The following is an 18932-nucleotide window of genomic DNA, read 5'->3' as shown; positions in this document are numbered from 1 at the left end:
TTTATTTGAAAAACTCATTACACTATACGTCCTTTAGCACTAACCAAGTTAAAAATTTCAGTTAAGTATGACATCTGCGTTACACATGAGGGTAGTTTAGTAATTTTACTAGTACAAAGGACCAAAAGTGAAATATACCCTTAAACAAATAAACAACCACCACCAACAAATCCCACCCCACCACCACTGTGACAGTCACAACCACCACCAAATCCCCGAAATCATCCACCACCATCGCCACCAAATCCCACAAATCAACCACCACCACCAAATCCCCCTAACCCACTACCACCGTCGCCAAATCCCACAAATCCCACCCCCACCACCATTTTGCAAGATTTGTAACACTACCAGCATGAGATATTAAACGAACACCAACAACTTCACCGATTAACACAGCTAAATTAGGTGCGATGTCACCCATTTTAGTGGTGAGATAATCAAAAAGTTTCTTCCTGTACTCAGTAAGGTCCATCACACGTGCAAACATCTTAACATTGATCAAATCAACTTGTGACAAATCTTGACCAGAAAGAACATACATAAACATCATGAATTGCATAAAACACTAAAATAATATAAGCTATAGCATACCCATTGATGCTTTGGCAGCTTCTAGTACTTCCTTTGCTTTATCTTCGTCCCCAACTTAGGCCTTTTGTATAAAACACATTCAAATCTATTCGCACCACCCAATCAACCAGAACCTTGAACATATCAAACACAAAACTCACAAAATCAACATTAATTAATCAATTTTAATCTATCAGATAAAAAAAACATCAAATTTTAAGCATCAAAAACACCTATTTGTAAGCTAAAAGATGCTGATACAACCCTTGAACCACACCAGTTTGTTTTGCAAACCTTCAGCAGTGTTTTGTGATGATAAATTCGAATCAAATTTGATTCAAGAAACAAGGGTTTAGCTAGGGATGAAGATATAACCGTGCCCTAATTTTACAATTAACCTGGTGAAGTGTTCTATGTAGTGGGTGTGGTAGGGTTAGATGGGGTAATCCCCGGAGGAGATAGGGTCGATGGTGGGGTGGAGGAGGGTGTGGACGACGGCGCGGTGGTGGGTGTGGGTGGCATCGGCGGTGAAGATGATAAAAGGATAGTAACTGGCGAGGGGGGAGAAGAGGGGGTGACAGGATTTGGTGTGGGTGTGGACGGAGCTGGAGGTAGATGTTGCAGGCGGTGGTAGCGGCGGTGAGGCGGTGTGGATGAGGGTGTGACAGAAGAAGTGGGTGGTGGTGAAGTGGTCTTAGTTGAATGGGGAAGATGATGTTATATGCAATTTTTTTTATTAAACATTTAAATAAAAGCATGAACTGACCATCCTACCCTTAAGTGAATAAATTTAACAAAAAAAATTAACCAAGTTAGTGCTAAAGGATGTACAATGTAACGGGTTTTGCAAATAAAGGATTATGACTGTAATTATTGAAGTTAAAGGCTATCCATTGCAATCTGGTACAAACATAAAGGACGAAAAGTGTAATTTACCCTATCATCTATTTAAAACAAGATTTAACGTTCACACATAATCTTACTAAAATAAAATGTGATCCAGACCTTGGCTCAAGAATTATATCTTCTGGTTTCCCAAACCTCTGGGCGATCGACGAAGTTTAGGCGTGCTATCCTTATCAATGCGCTTCTTTGGAGTACTTACCAAATTAGGAACGGGTTTGACCGTTTCTTCATGAGATTTAGAAGCAGTATTAACATTGTTAGAAGAATACGAACAATAGTCTTCAAAATCAGCAGGCAGAGAAGCCATATCCAGCTCAAAAGATCCAGCGGGTACACCAGCTCTTTCAGTTCCGGTAAGTTTTGCTGACGGGATACGATGAGAAAACCTAAACCGCTCGTTACATGGAATCTTATGATCACCAGCTCCTGCCCGGATTGATCTCTGAAACACGCTAACAAATCCCTTCACTTTCAACAAGAAACCAACAGTTATACAATCCTCACCGGCTTCTACAATCTCCCCAATATCGAATTTGTATTTGGTATGATTTTCTGGGTCCATGCTCCATTTCATATCCCAATCTTTATAAATAGCCCAGATTTCCCCTTTCTGGGGACTAATAAAATATGAAGATTTACTCACTTTCTTAATTACCATCTGATGAGAAAACATAAGGCGATTACTCGTTTCCTCGGTTTCCCCGAGCACATGCTTCCCACAAGCAACAGGTAATCCTTCGTCGACCCATTTGATTTCAAGTGGGTTATCTGGGTCAGATTCAAACCAAGCAATTTGCAGCCTAAACTTTGAAGAATAAACTTTCCTAATTTGAGCATAGAATCTTGGCATGGCATCAACAGAGTCATAGCATGCCCATATTTGACCAACTGCAAAACAATGCTCCTCCTTATCCTTATCAAAATTAGTAAAGTCTTGTTCTGGACAGTCTACGAACTCCGGCTCTGGATCATTTTTAGAATAACTGTCAGGTGTCACCACTTCCTTTCCGTTCTGTTTCAGCTTGCCATTTGGCGTGCTGACATCAGCAGGTGCCACATTACCGGACGATTTACTCAGTTTTGATTTTTTTGAAGGACTAAACTCACCAGCGCCACCCTCCTGGTAAGAAGCTTGCTGTCTTTGTTGAGAAGATCTTTTCCCATTGGGACTACCACCACTAACTCCGCCACCTGCTGCCTCCTTTTTATCAGAACTTGCTTCACTAGATTCTGCCGCCATCCTTCGGTCAGTAGCTTTAGCAGTTCCTGTTTCCATTGGCTTCCGTACACCACTAACCTTTGGTTTCGTGACTCCTTCCTGTTTCATTCTAGTACCTTCAGTTTTCTTTGGAGTACTTACCAAATTAGGAACGGGTTTGACCGTTTCTTCATGAGATTTAGAAGCAGTATTAACATTGTTAGAAGAATACGAACAATAGTCTTCAAAATCAGCAGGCAGAGAAGCCATATCCAGCTCAAAAGCTCCAGCGGGTACACCAGCTCTTTCAGTTCCGGTAAGTTTTGCTGACGGGATACGATGAGAAAACCTAAACCGCTCGTTACATGGAATCTTATGATCACCAGCTCCTGCCCAGTTTGATCTCTGAAACACGCTAACAAATCCCTTCACTTTCAACAAGAAACCAACAGTTATACAATCCTCACCGGCTTCTACAATCTCCACAATATCGAATTTGTATTTGGTATGATTTTCCGGGTCCATGCTCCATTTCATATCCCAATCTTTATAAACAGCCCAGATTTCCCCTTTCTGGGGACTAATAAAATATGAAGATTTACTCACTTTCTTAATTACCATCTGATGAGAAAACATAAGGCGATTACTCGTTTCCTCAGTTTCCCCGAGTTCATGCTTCCCACAAGCAACAGGTAATCCTTCTTCGACCCATTTGATTTCAAGTGCATTATCTGGGTCAGATTCAAACCAAGCAATTTGCAGCCTAAACTTTGAAGAATAAACTTTCCTAATTTGAGCATAGAATCTTGGCATGCCATCACCAGAGTCATAGCATGCCCATATTTGACCAACTGCAAAACAACGCTCCTCCTTATCCTTTTCAAAATTAGTAAAGTCTTGTTCTGGACAGTCTACTAACTCCGGCTCTGGATCATTTTTAGAATGACTGTCAGGTGTCACCACTTCCTTTCCGTTCTGTTTCAGCTTGCCATTTGGCGTGCTGACATCAGCAGGTGCCACATCACCAGACGGTTTACTCAGTTTTGATTTTTTTGAAGGACTAAACTCACCAGCGCCACCTTCCTGGTAAGAAGCTTGCTGTCTTTGTCGAGAAGATCTTTTCCCATTGGGACTACCACCACTAACTCCACCACCTGCCGCCTCCTTTTTATCAGTTTTCTTGTGTTCCAAATTAGAAGGATCCTTTCCATCCTTTTTAATATTTCCTTTGGCATTTTCAACTTTTGCAGCCTCTTTCTGTTGAGAAACAGGCTTGGATCCAAGATTTACGTTATGTGCTTGTGGCCCTATTTCATACGCAATCAAGACTTTTGAGCATTGCTGGCACCGCAAAGGTCTCTGAATATATTCTTTGTAATACCCATACTTAATGCTACAAAACGGACAATACGTCCGGAATGTTAAGCTAGTGCTATCCTTATCAATGCGCTTCTTTGGAGTACTTACCAAATTAGGAACAGGTTTGACCGTTTCTTCATGAGATTTAGAAGCAGTATTTACATTGTTAGAAGAATAAGAACAATAGTCTTCAAAATCAGCAGGCAGAGAAGCCATATCCAGCTCTAAAGATCCAGCGGGTACACCAGCTCTTTCAGTTCCGGTAAGTTCTGCTGACGGGATACGATGAGAAAACCTAAACAGCTCGTTACATGGAATCTTAAGATCACCAGCTCCTGCCCAGATTGATCTCTGAAACACGCCAACAAATCCCTTCACTTTCAACAAGAAACCAACAGTTATACAATCCTCGCCGGCTTCTACAATCTCCACAATATCGAATTTGTATTTGGTATGATTTTCTGGGTCCATGCTCCATTTCATATCCCAATCTTTATAAACAGCCCAGATTTCCCCTTTCTGGGGACTAATAAAATATGAAGATTTACTCACTTTCTTAATTACAATCTGATGAGAAAAAATACGGGGATCACTCGTTTCCTCGGTTTCCCCGAGCTCATACTTCCCACAAGCAACAGGTAATCCTTCTTCGACCCATTTGATTTCAAGTGCATTATCTGGGTCAGATTCAAACCAAGCGATTCGCAGCCTAAACTTTGAAGAATAAACTTTCCTAATTTGAGCATAGAATCTTGGCATGGCATCAACAGAGTCATAGCATGCCCATATTTGACCAACTGCAAAACAATGCTCCTCCTTATCCTTGTCAAAATTAGTAAAGTCTTGTTCTGGACAGTGTACTAACTCCGGCTCTGGATCATTTTTAGAATGACTGTCAGGCGTCACCACTTCCTTTCCGTTCTGTTTCAGCTTGCCATTTGGCGTGCTGACATCAGCAGGTGCCACATCACCAGACGATTTACTCAGTTTTGATTTTTTAGAATGACTGTCAGGTGTCACTGCTTCCTTTCCGTTCTGTTTCAGCTTGCCATTTGGCGTGCTGACATCAGCATGTGCCACATCACCAGACGATTTACTCAGTTTTGATTTTTTTGAAGGACTAAACTCACCAGCGCCACCTTCCTGGTAAGAAGCTTGCTGTCTTTGTCGAGAAGATCTTTTCCCATTGGGACTACCACCACTAACTCCGCCACCTGCCGCCTCCGTTTTATCAGAACTTGCTTCACCCCTAGATTCTGCCGCCATCCTTTTGTCAGTAGCTTTAGCAGTTCCTGTTTCCATTGGCTTCCGTACACCACTAACCTTTGGTTTCGTGACTCCTTCCTGTTTCATTCTAGTACCTTCAGTTTTCTTGCGTTCCAAATTAGAAGGAACCTTTCCATCCTTTTTAATATTTCCTTTGGCAGTTTCAACTTTTGCAGCCTCTTTCTGTTGAGAAACAGGCTTGGATCCAGAATTTACACTCTGCGCCTTGGATCCAAGATTTACGTTATGTGCTTGTGGCCCTATTTCATACGCAATAAAGAGTTTTGAGCATTGCTGGCACCGCGAAAGTCTCTGAAAAAATTCTCTGTAAGACTCGTACTTAACGCTACAAAAAGGACATTGCGTCCAGAATGTTAAGCGAGTGCTTGGGTTAGATGTTGACTGTTGACCACGACTCACACCATTAAACTGAGAACTTGGAGCAGTTTTGAATATTTCAAACGCAATAAAGAGTTTTGAGCATTGCTGGCACCGCAAAAGTCTCTGAATAAATTCTCTGTAAGCCTCGTACTTAACGCTACAAAACGGACACTGCGTCCAGAACGTTAAGCGAGTGCTTGGGTTAGATGTTGACTGTTGACCACGACTCACACCATTAAACTGAGAACTTGGAGCAGTTTTGAATTGGTTCTGTTGACCCGCATAAGAAGTTTGATTTCCTTGATGATTATGAATCTCTTTAGCAAAAGCTTTGGCGGGTTCTCTACACTGCATGTCATAAATTGACCTTTTTTCTCTATCTGATAGTGTCATATTTGCTTCACCAATAAGTTTAAAAGCAGCTTCAGCTCCCGGAAATTTGTTTTTGTCAGGATGAAGTACAAGTGCAAGTTTTCGGTATTGTTTGCAGATGGTTGTGTCATCGGCTACATTTTCAACTTGAAGAATTCCATATAAATCTTTTCCAGCACCATATATCTTCTTTTGAGCTGCACAATGGACATCACACACCGTAATCAGTTGGGAAATATTATCTAGTTCAGGATATAATTGTTTGGCCTTCAATGCAAACTTTCGAGCCCCTTCAAAATCATTTTCCACCATCTTTTCTTCTGCAATTTTCTTGTCCCTGAGAGCCTCATCTTTGTTACACTCCATTCCCACTAACGTGATTTAAAAATGTAAAACTACTCGGATGAGCTCATTTATAAAGAACCAACATGGCTATATTATAATATAATTGGATCAAGATCACAATGTTCTTCCTCTTCACAGTTCACTTCATATCCCAATCTGAAAACACAAAAAGGATGTGGAAACTCAGTACCAGTTTCAACTTTCAATTATAATATGGTGCAAGTGTAACTAACAAACTGCAGAAATTTGTTTTCGTAAAACCAAGATAAGGCATATTTTGCTTAAAATGAGACTACGTGATTACAAAAATATGATATAATTTTGATGTTGGCCACCAATCTTATAACACATTGTCTTCACTTATTACTATTCAACTATAGACAAGAAATCTTATCGCTGAATAGATTGATTTTTAACATCAGCCATATGAGGACAAAAACATGCATAAGCGCAAAATGTTGTTGTCACCTCATCTAAAAACACCTCAACATCACTTTAAATTCAAGCTTCTAAATCTTAATTTCCGTACAGACTTTGTTTTCAGCCCTCTTGTGGTAAAACGTTGACCTAAACAACCCCATTTCTACCAGTCATCTTACACGCACATGCATACTATATTGTGGTTGCATCAGTAATCTGCAGTGCATAAAATCTTTCTGCGGAATTGCGTTTGGGTTTAGATAAAACATATAGTTACAATTCATCACCCTGACCAGTATCATGCCGCATACTTTACATCTTCCATCACTTCACCAATGACCAAATCAAAAGAAGAATGAATCAGAAGCCACACAATATCAAGTAGTAACAACGAGCTTTCATTATTCTTTTACAAAACTTAAAAATGCTAACACATTGATGAGCCCTAAACATGAATCTAAATTATCCTCATCGAACACAATCGAGCATGAATTTCAAAATCTAAAACCAGATCAACAAAAACCAAACATAATAACAATAATATCCAGCATCAACAATCAAAACAAAATAACAACACGAAACACCAAATTTCAAACGCAGAAACCCTAAAAACAGAAACCCTAACATGAACAAAAAGAACAAAACACCAAATTTCGAACGCAGAAGATGAAATTGAGCAATAATACATCGAAAAAGGCTAAATACATGCATCAATCTTACCAAAATATGCATTGCGATTGAAAAGATAAGAAAATGAAGGGGAAATAAGAGCTTACAGAGTGAGGGCAGAGCGAGAGAGAGAGAGCGTGAGAGAGAACAGATAGTCTGAGATGGGGATAGAGAGTGGGGATGAGAGAGTATATATCAAAAAGGTGAAATGACAAAATTGTCCAAAAGTGCAAGGACAAGGCACATGGACTAGATTTTTTTTTTTTTTTTGAACATTGACTATCATTAAAAACGGCTACCCCTCAAACGCGAGAACCGCCAAAAACTAAATACACATGTACAATGGATAAATGGCCCAATCCTTCCAATCTATACATTTAAACTTCGACCTATTTTTTAACCATAGAAAAGACCTTGATTTCACTTCAGCCACCACCTCCATTATCTTCGTATCTTTATCTTGGAATATCTTTACATTCCGAGTGTTCCATAAAACCCAAGTTGTGACCATCACGATTCCTCTAATTATCTTTTTCCTCCACTTACCACCATGGACATTCTTGTACAACATTAATAAATCATCATAATCGTAAGCAAAGAAAGGATCCAACTTACACCACTTACAAATACCACTCCACACTCCATAAGCAAAGCCACAGCCCACCAACAAGTGCTTTAAATCCTCATCCGCAGTGCTACAAAGCAGGCAAGACATATCTGGAATATTAATACGTCTTCTAACCAAGGCGACCCTGGTGGGTAATCTGTCGAGTTCAGCCCGCCAAGCAATCAAATTGACTTTTAAAGGAACCCAACCTTCCCATTTCATGTGTGTATCAATCGGCCCATTCCTCCCATCAATTAGCATCTCTTTACATTTTGCGACTGTGAAAGAGCCATTTGACCTATCGCCCCAAGCCCAAGAATCTCTAGAACCACCAATCTTACAGGCTAATAACATTCTTTCCAAGTCCTGGAACTCGGACAACTCCTCAACTGATCGTGGAAGTCTATACCAATTCCCATTAAAAACCAACCCATCCCTACCTTGGGCGACTCTATCCCTCACCTTGCACTTTTTATTTTTCTCTAATTTGTAAAGACAAGGCCATCTAATTTTTAATATCACATCACCAAACCAATGATCTGACCAAAAGCAAATTCTTTCACCATGTCCCACTATACCCCGAATCAGCTGATGAATCGACTTACCTTGTATCCGGGTTGACTCCAAATACTTCACAATCGTCTTCCAACAACCCTGAATAGCTTTTTTAACCGGCAAAAAACACCAACATCCCCTCCCACCATGGACAGAATCAATGATCTCCCGCCACATCGATCCACACTCGACCGTGAATCTCCACCCCCATTTCGCCAGTAAAGCCAAATTAACGTCACCCAATCTCGATATCCCCAACCCCCCCTTTTTCTTGGAAGTAGTGACCACTTCCCAAGACACCCAATGGGCTTTTTTCACCTCATCTGTACCTGTCCATAAAAAGTTTCTCATCAGACGCTCCATTTGATCCAACACCTTCACCGGCGCCTTATAAATGGACAAGTAATAAATTGGAAGACTAGATAACACCGACTTAATAAGCGTCAATCTCCCTCCCATGGATAAAGTTTTAGCCTTCCATGAGGAAAGCCTATTTTTGATAGTCTCAATAACCGTGCTCCAATGACAAGACTTGGTCATGTTAGCTCCAACTCTAATACCCAAATAATCAAAAGGGAGAACTCCCACTCTACACCCAATAACCGAAGCCATGCTTTCCACTTCACTGCCCTCTAAACCGATCCCATACAAATATGATTTCTGGATGTTTATTTTTAAACCCGAGCATAAATGAAAAACCCGAAGCACCCTAGCCACATTATCCATGTTATCCTTAGACCACTCCCCCACTATCAAAGCATCATCAGCATAAAAAAGGTGAGACAAAGGCTTTGCCTCATCCTTAAACCGAAGCCCCTTAATTTCCCCCAAAGAAACCGCTTTGTCTAGTAAACAATGGAGCACTTCCATCACCACAAGAAAAAGAAAAGGGGAAAGTGGGTCTCCTTGCCGAACTCCTTTTTCACATTGGAATTCAAACGTAGGAGACCCGTTTACCAATATCGCCGATCTAGCCGATTCTAGAATTCGTTTCACCCAAATACACCACCGATCATGAAACCCCATTTGCTCAAGAGTAGATAATAAAAATCCCCAGTTAACATTATCGTACGCCTTCTCGAAATCAAGCTTCAACATAAAAGCACGCTTGCCAGACTTCTTAATCCACCCAATCGCTTCATTAATAATTAGTGGACCATCCAAGATGAACCTTCCTTTAAGGAAAGCTGACTGAGAATTCGAGATAACTGTATCCAACACCTTCTTCACTCTAATGGCTAAAACCTTGGATATAATTTTACTAATAATCCCTACTAGATTAATGGGCCTATAGTCTTTTAAACCCACCGGCGTTTTAGACTTCGGGATCAAAGTAATAAACGACGAGCTACACCCTCTACTAATAATACCATACTCATGAAAATGATCAAACATCTTAACAAAATCGTCCTCCAACCAACCCCAAAAGAATTTCACAAACCTGAAGTTAAAACCATCGGGGCCCGGAGCTCTATCTGAACCACACTCAAAAACAGCTTCCTTGATCTCCTCACGCGAAAATCTAGCCACCATAGCATCTCGGTCACTTAATGGAATTGTTTTCATGTTATCACAGCGAAGGGCAGGTCTTAACTTCACTTCTTCAGCAAAGTGTTTTCTAAAGTGCCTCAATACTTCTTTTTTCACCAAAGAAGGCTTCGACACCCATTCCCCATTAACCATCAATCCCGGAATAGCGTTCGCAGCCTTTCTCCCATTCACGATCCCATGAAAGAAAGCTGAATTTTCATCCCCATCCACGGCCCATTTAATTCTAGATTTTTGTTTTAAGTCCCTATTATGACACAAATTCAAGTGATCTACACCTTTCCGACATTCCTCCCACACCCACTCCTCCTCCTCCTCAAGAGCCCGAGATTCCATAGCTACCTCCAACTTCTGAATTTCGTCTTTCAAAACCCTCATCTCCTCCCCTTCCTTTTTTAAAACCTCCTTCCACCATTCTTTGAGAATATGCCTAAGGTAACGAAACTTGGCATTAATAATCTCATCGGGTCGCCCCTGCACATTGCAATCTTCAAGAGCATTTATAATCACCCTTTCGCACCCGTCCCTGCTTAACCATGAATTGAACCACCTAAAAGGCTTAGGCCCATAGTTGGAGTCAACCACAGTCAACAAAAGCGGGCAATGGTCCGAAAAATCTCGCTGCAGCGCCCTCAAACACGCAGCCGGCCACCTGTTAAAAAAAGACTGGCACACCAAAACCCGATCAATCTTACTAAGTTTATGATCCTTTCCATTCCCTGCCAAAAAAGTAAACTTGTAACCCCTCATATAATACTCTTTAAGCCCCATCTCATCAATAAAGCAATTAAAATCCGAAGCGACTCCCTGATTAAATCTCGAGTTTCGTCGCTCTTCAGGAAAGCGCACTGCATTAAAGTCTCCCAACAACACGATCATGCCTTGACAACCTCTGATAATCCCAGCCAAATCATCCCATAACCTTCTTTTCGCTCCTGCCCGTTGAGGCGCATAAACATTAAAAATATTCAAAATAGTCCCGTCCGACACTAAGTAACCTGTGGTAACCAGAAAATTCTGACTCTGAATAACCGAGAGTTTATGCAACACCTTAGGATTCCACATATTCACAATACCACCCGATCTACCAGAGGCATCAACCACATCAAAATCCAAACCCCCATCACCCCAAAAAGCCACTAACTCACGCAATGACAGACCCGACACATGAGACTCCTGCAACCCCAAGAAATCGACTCCATACCTTTTACGAAGACCACGAGACCATCCTGCCTTTCCCCCAACCCTCATTCCTCTTATGTTAATGGATAACAAATTCATTTGTCAACCACTTGTACTCCTTCAACCGTAATCGCCTCCTGTACCAGCTGTCTGTGATCTTGTAACTGGGCGCCCAATAAAATCCCCATTCGTATAGTTTCTTCCACTTCCACATTCTTTGCACAATTTTCTTCAAAGTTGTTCGCATCATTCACATCATCTGTGTAGACATTGTTCAGTGTAGTAAAGTTGTTAGATAGTTCAATATTAATTTCATGGTCCTCCTTATCCACAAGATTACAATTTAGACCCTCCCCATTCTCATTATTATCCCCCAAGTCCTCCATGGCCCACTGTCCAACTCCTTTTGGCTTTTTACCCATTTTTGTCTTCTCAATACTACTAGAATATTCTAAGTTTGGCTGGCCCACACATCCATTCGTCAACTGTTTCTTTTTTCTCTTATTGACATTTGAATTAATATCTCCCAAATTATTGTCTTGTATCTCCTTTTCAAAGTCAAAGTTTATTCCAGGAATAAATTCCTCCTCATTGCCACCTTCCTTATTAATATCTCCATTTAAGGAAACATTAATATCTTCCATAATAGGATCCATAACTGATGGGCCATCACTACCTGTTGTCGGACTAACACCGTCGCCGGAACCTGCAACAGGTTCGTTCGTCCCCTTAACATTCAAATTATCGACCACATTAATCTGGCTCGTCGACCCACTAACTTCTTCTTCGACATTCAAATCATCCTCTTTGTCTTCGAAGAAATCTGGAACCCAATCCCCAGCCTCCTCCGAAACCCAGATTCTGAACCTTCTATCTCTCCACTGAATCATCACCTCCTCAGAAATCTTCCTTCCTTCTCCCACCAAAACTCCGATGTAGTCGTATGAGAGATCCGAATCACCTTCCGACCTGGGCGGCCTATGAATAATCTTCCCAAACCCTTCCCCCACTTTATCAATCACCTCACTAGTCAACAGTTGAACTGGTAAGCCTTGGACCTTAAGCCATGCTAAACGTTCATATGCCAACGCTTGCCCTTCCCAATAGGAGACCGACGAGAATCTGCCGATCACCTCCTTAGCCGCCTTGTAAACCACCTCTGCACTCTCTTTATATTCAAACGTGACCATCACCGATAGCCCACCCAAGTATTGAACCTTACCCACTTCTGGACTGATCTTTTCCAGAATACTATTAAAACGTTTGAGAGCATCCCAATCCATCATTCGCATAATCAATGCTCTCCCATGAGTATTCTGGTAAGCCTCAATCCGATCTTCAACACGAACCACCCGCATCTCCTTTTCACCACTTCTTTTCCCCGTTAAAATCTCCTGAAAGGATCTTCCGCCCTGCATGAAAGTATTCGAGTCTGACCTAAGTTCTTCACTTTTCTCCTCGGCCCGAACTCTGTAAACAGGCTTTCGATGTTCTTTAGATTGCGGACCAATCTCACCATCTTCAAGAGTGAATCTAGCGACATTGGCTCGTAGGCCATAATCTCCCATACGAATATCACATAAGTTCCTAACCATCTCCTTCGTATCTTTAACGTCCAAAAACGAAACAAATCCAAACCTATTCCCTCCTTTGTCCCGCTTCCTTGCAATGTAAAGATCAAAAATTACCCCCAGGTGACGAATGAATTCCGCAAGTTCCTTCCCACTGCATTTGTCTGGCAAGTTTGAGATAAAAAATTTCGTGATCCGACCTTGAAGCTTCTCCGGCAAAGGAACCCGGCGACTGCCCATCGAGAGGAAAAAGCCACATGGACTAGATTTAACAAAAGAAATTAAATGGGTTAGGGTCAAAGTAAATAACGTGTAGCATTTTGAAATATTAAGTACAAAACTAGTCAATTTTAAAGACAAAAGACACCGTCTGAAATTTGGTATAAAGATAAAGGACAAAACTTATAATTCACTCTTTTTTAGAGTCAAACACAGCCCGAGTTGACCAACTAGATCCGATTTTGGTCGCGGTTGATCGATCCCGAGTAACTAGGCGGAGTTGAAGAAAATCGACTCGACAACCAGCCTTGTAGCGAGTACTCGGTAAGCACTCGGCCTCCGAGACCTTGTTTTACAGCATTGCATGTCCATAAACGATTTCTAGTTTTCTCTCCATGCGTCTCCACCACATCCCGCGCTGTGGTACCTCTAGCGTCTAATCAATTTCAGTTTTTTATGTAGTTTTACATCGTGTTATCAAGTTTAATCATAAAATAAAGCATTTAGGTTCCATGATAGTTGTTACTGACGTAATATTATTATGATGATTGATTCTTTGAATGGTATTCCTATCTAAATATAAAAAATTTCTAATATTTTGTAAATTTTTATTGTTTTATGCTAGTTATACAAACTTAAACGCATTCGAGTAATTTGGGAGCATAGGAAGCATCTATGTAATTTGAGGACAAACTTAAAACGCATGCAAACGACAGGAACTATCCGAGTAATTAACTCAATTAATTATACGGAAAACAAATTACAATACCGATATAAAAATATTTAAAAAAAATAACTAACTCCAATAACTAATAAGAGTAAATTCTTATATTTTAATAGAACATTTAAATCCAAATTCTAGTTTCATATTTTCCAACCAGGTCATCTACAATATCCTGAACAACATATTCTGCAATCAAATTGCAAAACATGGTTTATTATATTATACCCTTATACATTTACCAACCAAAATTCCTACAATACTCAAACGTTGCGTCTTTACTAACAAAAAAACTGATTATAGATGCTACAATACACACACGAAAGTTTAATTAAACAAATCAATCTCTTCTTACATCAAGAAATGAATACAAGTTAGTAGATTCCACCATTTACAAATTGAAAATGACCTTGAGCTTGAGAAGATGAACCTTGAGCAGAGGATCTATGAGCTTTACTATGTTCTTGTATGACCTTCTAGATCATGTAGCTAATGTCTAGCTATTGGCAGATCATGTCTAACTATTGCATGAACCAATAACTCCCTAAAATGTTCTTGATTAAGTTTTAGATTTCTTGTGTCTTAAACACCTTTGCTAGAACAAAACATATGACCAATATGTTTTGTTGTCAATATTACACACGCTCTTTGATAGCGAAGTAAGTTACTGCTACAATTTTTACTGGGTGCCGAGTATTTTTTACCATATTTTATAATATAAAACTCTTCCAAACACTCGAAGTAAGTTTAAATTTTTTGTTCTCTTGCGTCTTTAAACCTTGAGATTCATTTTGAGGTCTCGTTTCTTATACTAAATCGCCCCCTTTCATCATCAAGATGCATTGTATTTGTATGACTAGTGTCTATAAATCAACTGCAAAATTATAAACAGAAACATCAGGGTTGGAACAGAAGAATAAACAACCGAATTAATGCCAATAACTTAACTACAAATATCAAACTGTATTTAAGACTTGAGCCTGTTATACCCAACCCAAACCCATTTATTTCGTATTGTGTTTGCGAATATTTTATAATTTATACAATAACTTAACTACAAATATGAAACTGTACCTAGATTGTGTTTGTTAGAATTTTTGCAGAACCCTTCTATTGTTGACAAAGACATCACTCTTGTAAGTTGTAACCTATTACTTGTAAAGGGTGATGTGGCATAGTATGCCATGTAGGCACCAAGTCAGCAGCTACGCGGACCATTCTTTATTAAATAAACATGTCAAGTAAAATGTCATTTTCGTCCCTGAGGTTTGGCTACTTTTGCGGCTTTCTTCCAAAGGTTTGTTTTTCCGCAACTGGATCCAAAAGGTTTAAAATCTAGCCATTTTCATCTAACTCGTTAACTCCATCCATTTTTAACGTTAAGTCAGGGGTATTTTCGTCTTTTTAGACATTTTTGTGATGATCAAAGGGTTTGGGTAGGGAGAGAGTCAACAGAGGTGGATCTTTATTGTTAGAAAAGGAAGAAAATAATTTAGAAAAATAAAAGATCCTAACATCATCTCCATATTTAAGTCTTTCCTTTTATTTGTTCTTGTAAAGCGTATAAATAAAGGCTCATTTTCTGTTTTGAACGTAAGAAATAAATCAATAAAGTTCAGTTCTTTTGATTATCTTTTGTCTCTGATTATCATATTGTAAAAAGCAAGATATATGCAATGTAGTCTTCAATTTACAACATTTATTTCTTATATTGTTTTTTATTTTAATAAAAGATGTCTTAAAAGACGGGAATTCCTCTCATTTAATAGAGAAAAATAGATGGAGTTAACGAGTTGGATGAAAATGACAAGATTTCAAACCTTTTGGATCCAGATGCGGAAAAACAAACCTTTGGACGAAAGTGGCAAAAGTGGCCAAACCTCATCGACAAAAATGACATATTACTCTTAACTTTTTTTATACAACTCAAGTATCCATTTATAAATAAAAAAACAGAACTTCTTATAGAACAAAGTCTTCTTTCAATTTACAATGTTTACAGTTATTTTGTTAAATATTTTACTTTTTTACATTTTAATTTGGTTTGACAACTATAATTTGAAAATCAACAAGTTTTTTTTAATCCCAAATTAGTTAAGAAGTGAATATCATTTAAGCAACTGCAACATAATTAACAAAATAATTACGCAATTACCAATTAGCGGGTGGTTGTCATTGCTATTGAAATCAAAACACTCTAGCTTGAGGGTTATCCTGTGAAAACAAGAATAAAATATATGTGATTCAAGATTAATTTCAGATTAATAACACATAATGAACAAGAATTAGCCACAAAACAGGTTTATTATTATTATTAATTATATAAATAGTAGAGTTTTTATAATCATGTATACGAATTTAACTGTTACAAACATCAAAGAGAACAGACAGAAAAGTAATTACAAAATATGCAATAGTTGCTACAAAATATATGGCAAAGTGACATGGAATTCTTGAACTAAAATTAAACTTACTTCTGACAAAACACAGTTAGCTTCGCCAACGAAAGTTTGGTCTTCAAGGTCCAGTGTCTGCAACATATACGAAACTGATTATAAAACCTTTTGACAGAAGAAAATAAGTTTGAGGAAGTGAGGAACACATAAAGTGGGTCGGGAGGTTTGGTAACAACTCAAAACGGATACCTTCGTACAGGTGGAAATGGGTCAGGTTGAACTGAAACACTTCATGTCCAACAATTTATATAGATTTGATTATTTCATACAAATCTAGTTTGTCACATATGATTAAAAAGTTATCTTATTTGAAAGGTTTTTTTTTTTTTTTTTTTTTTTGAATTAGGAGGTAAAACGATGTGTTTGACCCATAACCCATTTGACCTTTTTCAGTTATAACTAACTTTTTTGGTTTTACCCTTAAAAGATAAAACAAAACCAAAACTGACCCATTGATAAGTCAATGAATTGAAACTGCCACCACTTACAAAACTACATGACAGTATATGCACCTTCGTTGACAAATTATGATACTTAGTATCCACATCATGCACGCGAGAACTAAAAAGGAAAAAAAATAAAAGTAGTTAATTTACTAAATTGCTAACGGATTATGGGACAAAATTACATAAAAGCATTAACGAGAACATAAACTTAAGGTCTAGTTGTAGTACCTTCGACATGATGTCAAGATAACACAGTTATCTTCGCCAACGAAAGCTTGGTCTTTAAGGTCCAGCATCTGCAACATATACGAAATTGATTATGAAAATCTTCTGACAGAACCAAGCAAGTTTGATGAACACATAAGGTGGGTCCGGAGGCTTGGTAACGGCTCAATATGGGTAAATTTGTACATGTGGAAATGGGTCAGGTTGAACCGAAACAATTCATATCCAACAATTTTTATTTTTATAAAAAAAAAACTAGTTTGTCACATATGATTAAAAAGTTATTTTGAATTTTTATTCAAATAAAATGGTAAGGAGGTTTATGCATTGAAAATGAAAATACACTCATTTGACCTCTTTCAGTTATAACTAACTTTTTGGGTTTTACCCGTTAAATTAAAAAATAAATAAATAAATAAATAAATAAAAAACCCAAATTGACCCATTCCGAACTCCGAAGTAAACGGGCTGAAACCGCAACCACTTATAAAACTAGAGAAGGGTTATAAGAAAATCTATACGCACCTTCGTTGACAAATTATGATAGTTTGTATCCACATCATACACACGAGAGCTAAAAAAGAAAAAGTAGATAATTTACTAAATCATTTTTGGGGTGTGCAAGAAAAATACATAGAAACAATTACGAGAACACAAATTTAAGATCTAGTTGTAGTATATTGGACATGATGCCAAGATCACATAACTTTAAAGCTGATAACAATGCTCATGTGTTTAAAAACGCGCGCCTGGTATGCAAGGCGCATGAGACAATCAAGAAAGCGCCTCACGTATATCTGTATCAAAACTGGTCAAAGTTGGTCAAAATTAGGGTTTGTAGAAGATATTTAATATTATGGTTGTAAATAAAAGCTTATTAGGTTGTACATAGAGGAACACCTCACATACGTGATGCGCATGCCTTGCGCCTCGGCTTATGAAACATAAACGCCTCAGAGCATCTCGCGCTTTTATAAAGCCCTACCTATCCTCATAGTAATAACAACTTTTAGTAGTAATTTAACACAGATTCTTTACAAACAGAAAACAAATATCATAGAGATATGATCCAGAGTACTTTTTAAGAACAGATCTGCAGATATGTTATAACTATACATACATACATCATCAGTCAAAGGAACATAAATGCAACAAATTGAGAAACATTAAATCAATGGAAAGTGTACATATTGAGGTACTGATTAAAAGAAACACTTTCTTACCAAATTTAGGAATATATTTTCAAGATCATTTATATTTTTGTTAAAATCAGCTACCAACCAATTTCCCACATGAAATAACTGTTTTAAAATCACAATAATAAATACTTGAAAGATGAAATTTGAATTAACAAGCTAAAATATTTTGACAGAAAAAGTAAGTGTAATTTTCTTCAAATAGTAGTTTAATTTGCAGAAGCAAAGTGGAATGTGATTGTACCGTAAGATAGATCCGATTGCATAATTCCGAGAACACCAATTCCAACAATGACGATCTGATTGCATAATTTCGAGAACACCAATTCCAACAATGAGAGGATGAGAGAGTGAATCCATGTGGATGTTAGTTGAAGGGATGAGTGAAGAATAAATAGAGACAAGTGTGGCGGCTTGATTTGTGTTCATATTATTCCACTTGTTTCTTCAACTTCATGGGACACCTTTTCTATGGGGACCTCAATTACTAGACAATGATTATACTATTACATGTTCACACATTACGTCACCCATGTAACTATAAATTGCAATAATCTGCTATTAATAAAAAAAAAGTAAAATTGAGTATGGATACAATATCCGTATTCAAATTTTCAATAAAAACTTCTTTTTAAAAAGTCATAAGTCAATAAGTTCTTTTTAAAAAAAGTATTTTTTAGGTTAAATAAGCTTAGCCAAACAATTAAGGTTCTATTA

General features: G+C 38.3%; 2 protein-coding genes across 11 annotated transcripts; both read right to left on the bottom strand.

Annotated features, from left to right (window-relative positions):
* Window positions 1-382: 382 nt before the first annotated feature.
* On the bottom strand, window positions 383-7658 carry LOC110878307. 5 transcript variants are annotated; one of them, XM_022126586.2, is made up of 3 exons: window positions 7597-7658; window positions 1579-6556; window positions 383-707 (listed from the first exon to the last, which is right to left on the bottom strand). In XM_022126586.2, the coding sequence occupies exon 2, from the start codon at window positions 6419-6421 to the stop codon at window positions 1592-1594; it is 4830 nt and encodes a 1609-aa protein (XP_021982278.1). In that variant the 5' UTR covers window positions 6422-6556; window positions 7597-7658; the 3' UTR covers window positions 383-707; window positions 1579-1591. The 5 variants fall into 5 exon arrangements, with proteins under 5 accessions (XP_021982278.1, XP_035833413.1, XP_035833414.1 ...); XM_035977520.1 differs by lacking the exon at window positions 383-707 and having other exon boundaries at window positions 1416-5007; window positions 5122-6556; XM_035977521.1 differs by lacking the exon at window positions 383-707 and having other exon boundaries at window positions 1416-5724; window positions 5917-6556.
* A 6491-nt stretch (window positions 7659-14149) lies between these two features.
* Window positions 14150-18688, bottom strand: LOC110878309. Of its 6 annotated transcripts, none has more exons than XR_004867009.1 (8): window positions 18460-18593; window positions 17920-18004; window positions 17545-17827; window positions 17023-17090; window positions 16861-16909; window positions 16367-16423; window positions 16048-16106; window positions 14150-14766 (listed from the first exon to the last, which is right to left on the bottom strand). XR_004867009.1 is itself a non-coding variant. In XM_022126587.1 (7 exons), exons 1-6 carry the CDS (start codon window positions 18642-18644, stop codon window positions 16080-16082), a joined length of 498 nt encoding a protein of 165 aa, XP_021982279.1. In that variant the 5' UTR covers window positions 18645-18688; the 3' UTR covers window positions 14150-14766; window positions 16048-16079. The 6 variants fall into 6 exon arrangements, 3 of the variants coding, with proteins under 3 accessions (XP_021982279.1, XP_021982280.1, XP_021982281.1); XR_004867010.1 differs by having other exon boundaries at window positions 17545-17816; XR_004867008.1 differs by having other exon boundaries at window positions 16837-16909; window positions 17929-18004.
* Window positions 18689-18932: the final 244 nt, after the last annotated feature.

The sequence above is a fragment of the Helianthus annuus genome, chromosome 9 (genome assembly GCF_002127325.2).
Source record: "Helianthus annuus cultivar XRQ/B chromosome 9, HanXRQr2.0-SUNRISE, whole genome shotgun sequence".
In the NCBI taxonomy this organism is placed as follows: Eukaryota; Viridiplantae; Streptophyta; class Magnoliopsida; order Asterales; family Asteraceae; genus Helianthus; species Helianthus annuus.
Note: the sequence above shows the minus strand (reverse complement) of the source record. Positions and strands in the feature narration are given on the sequence as shown.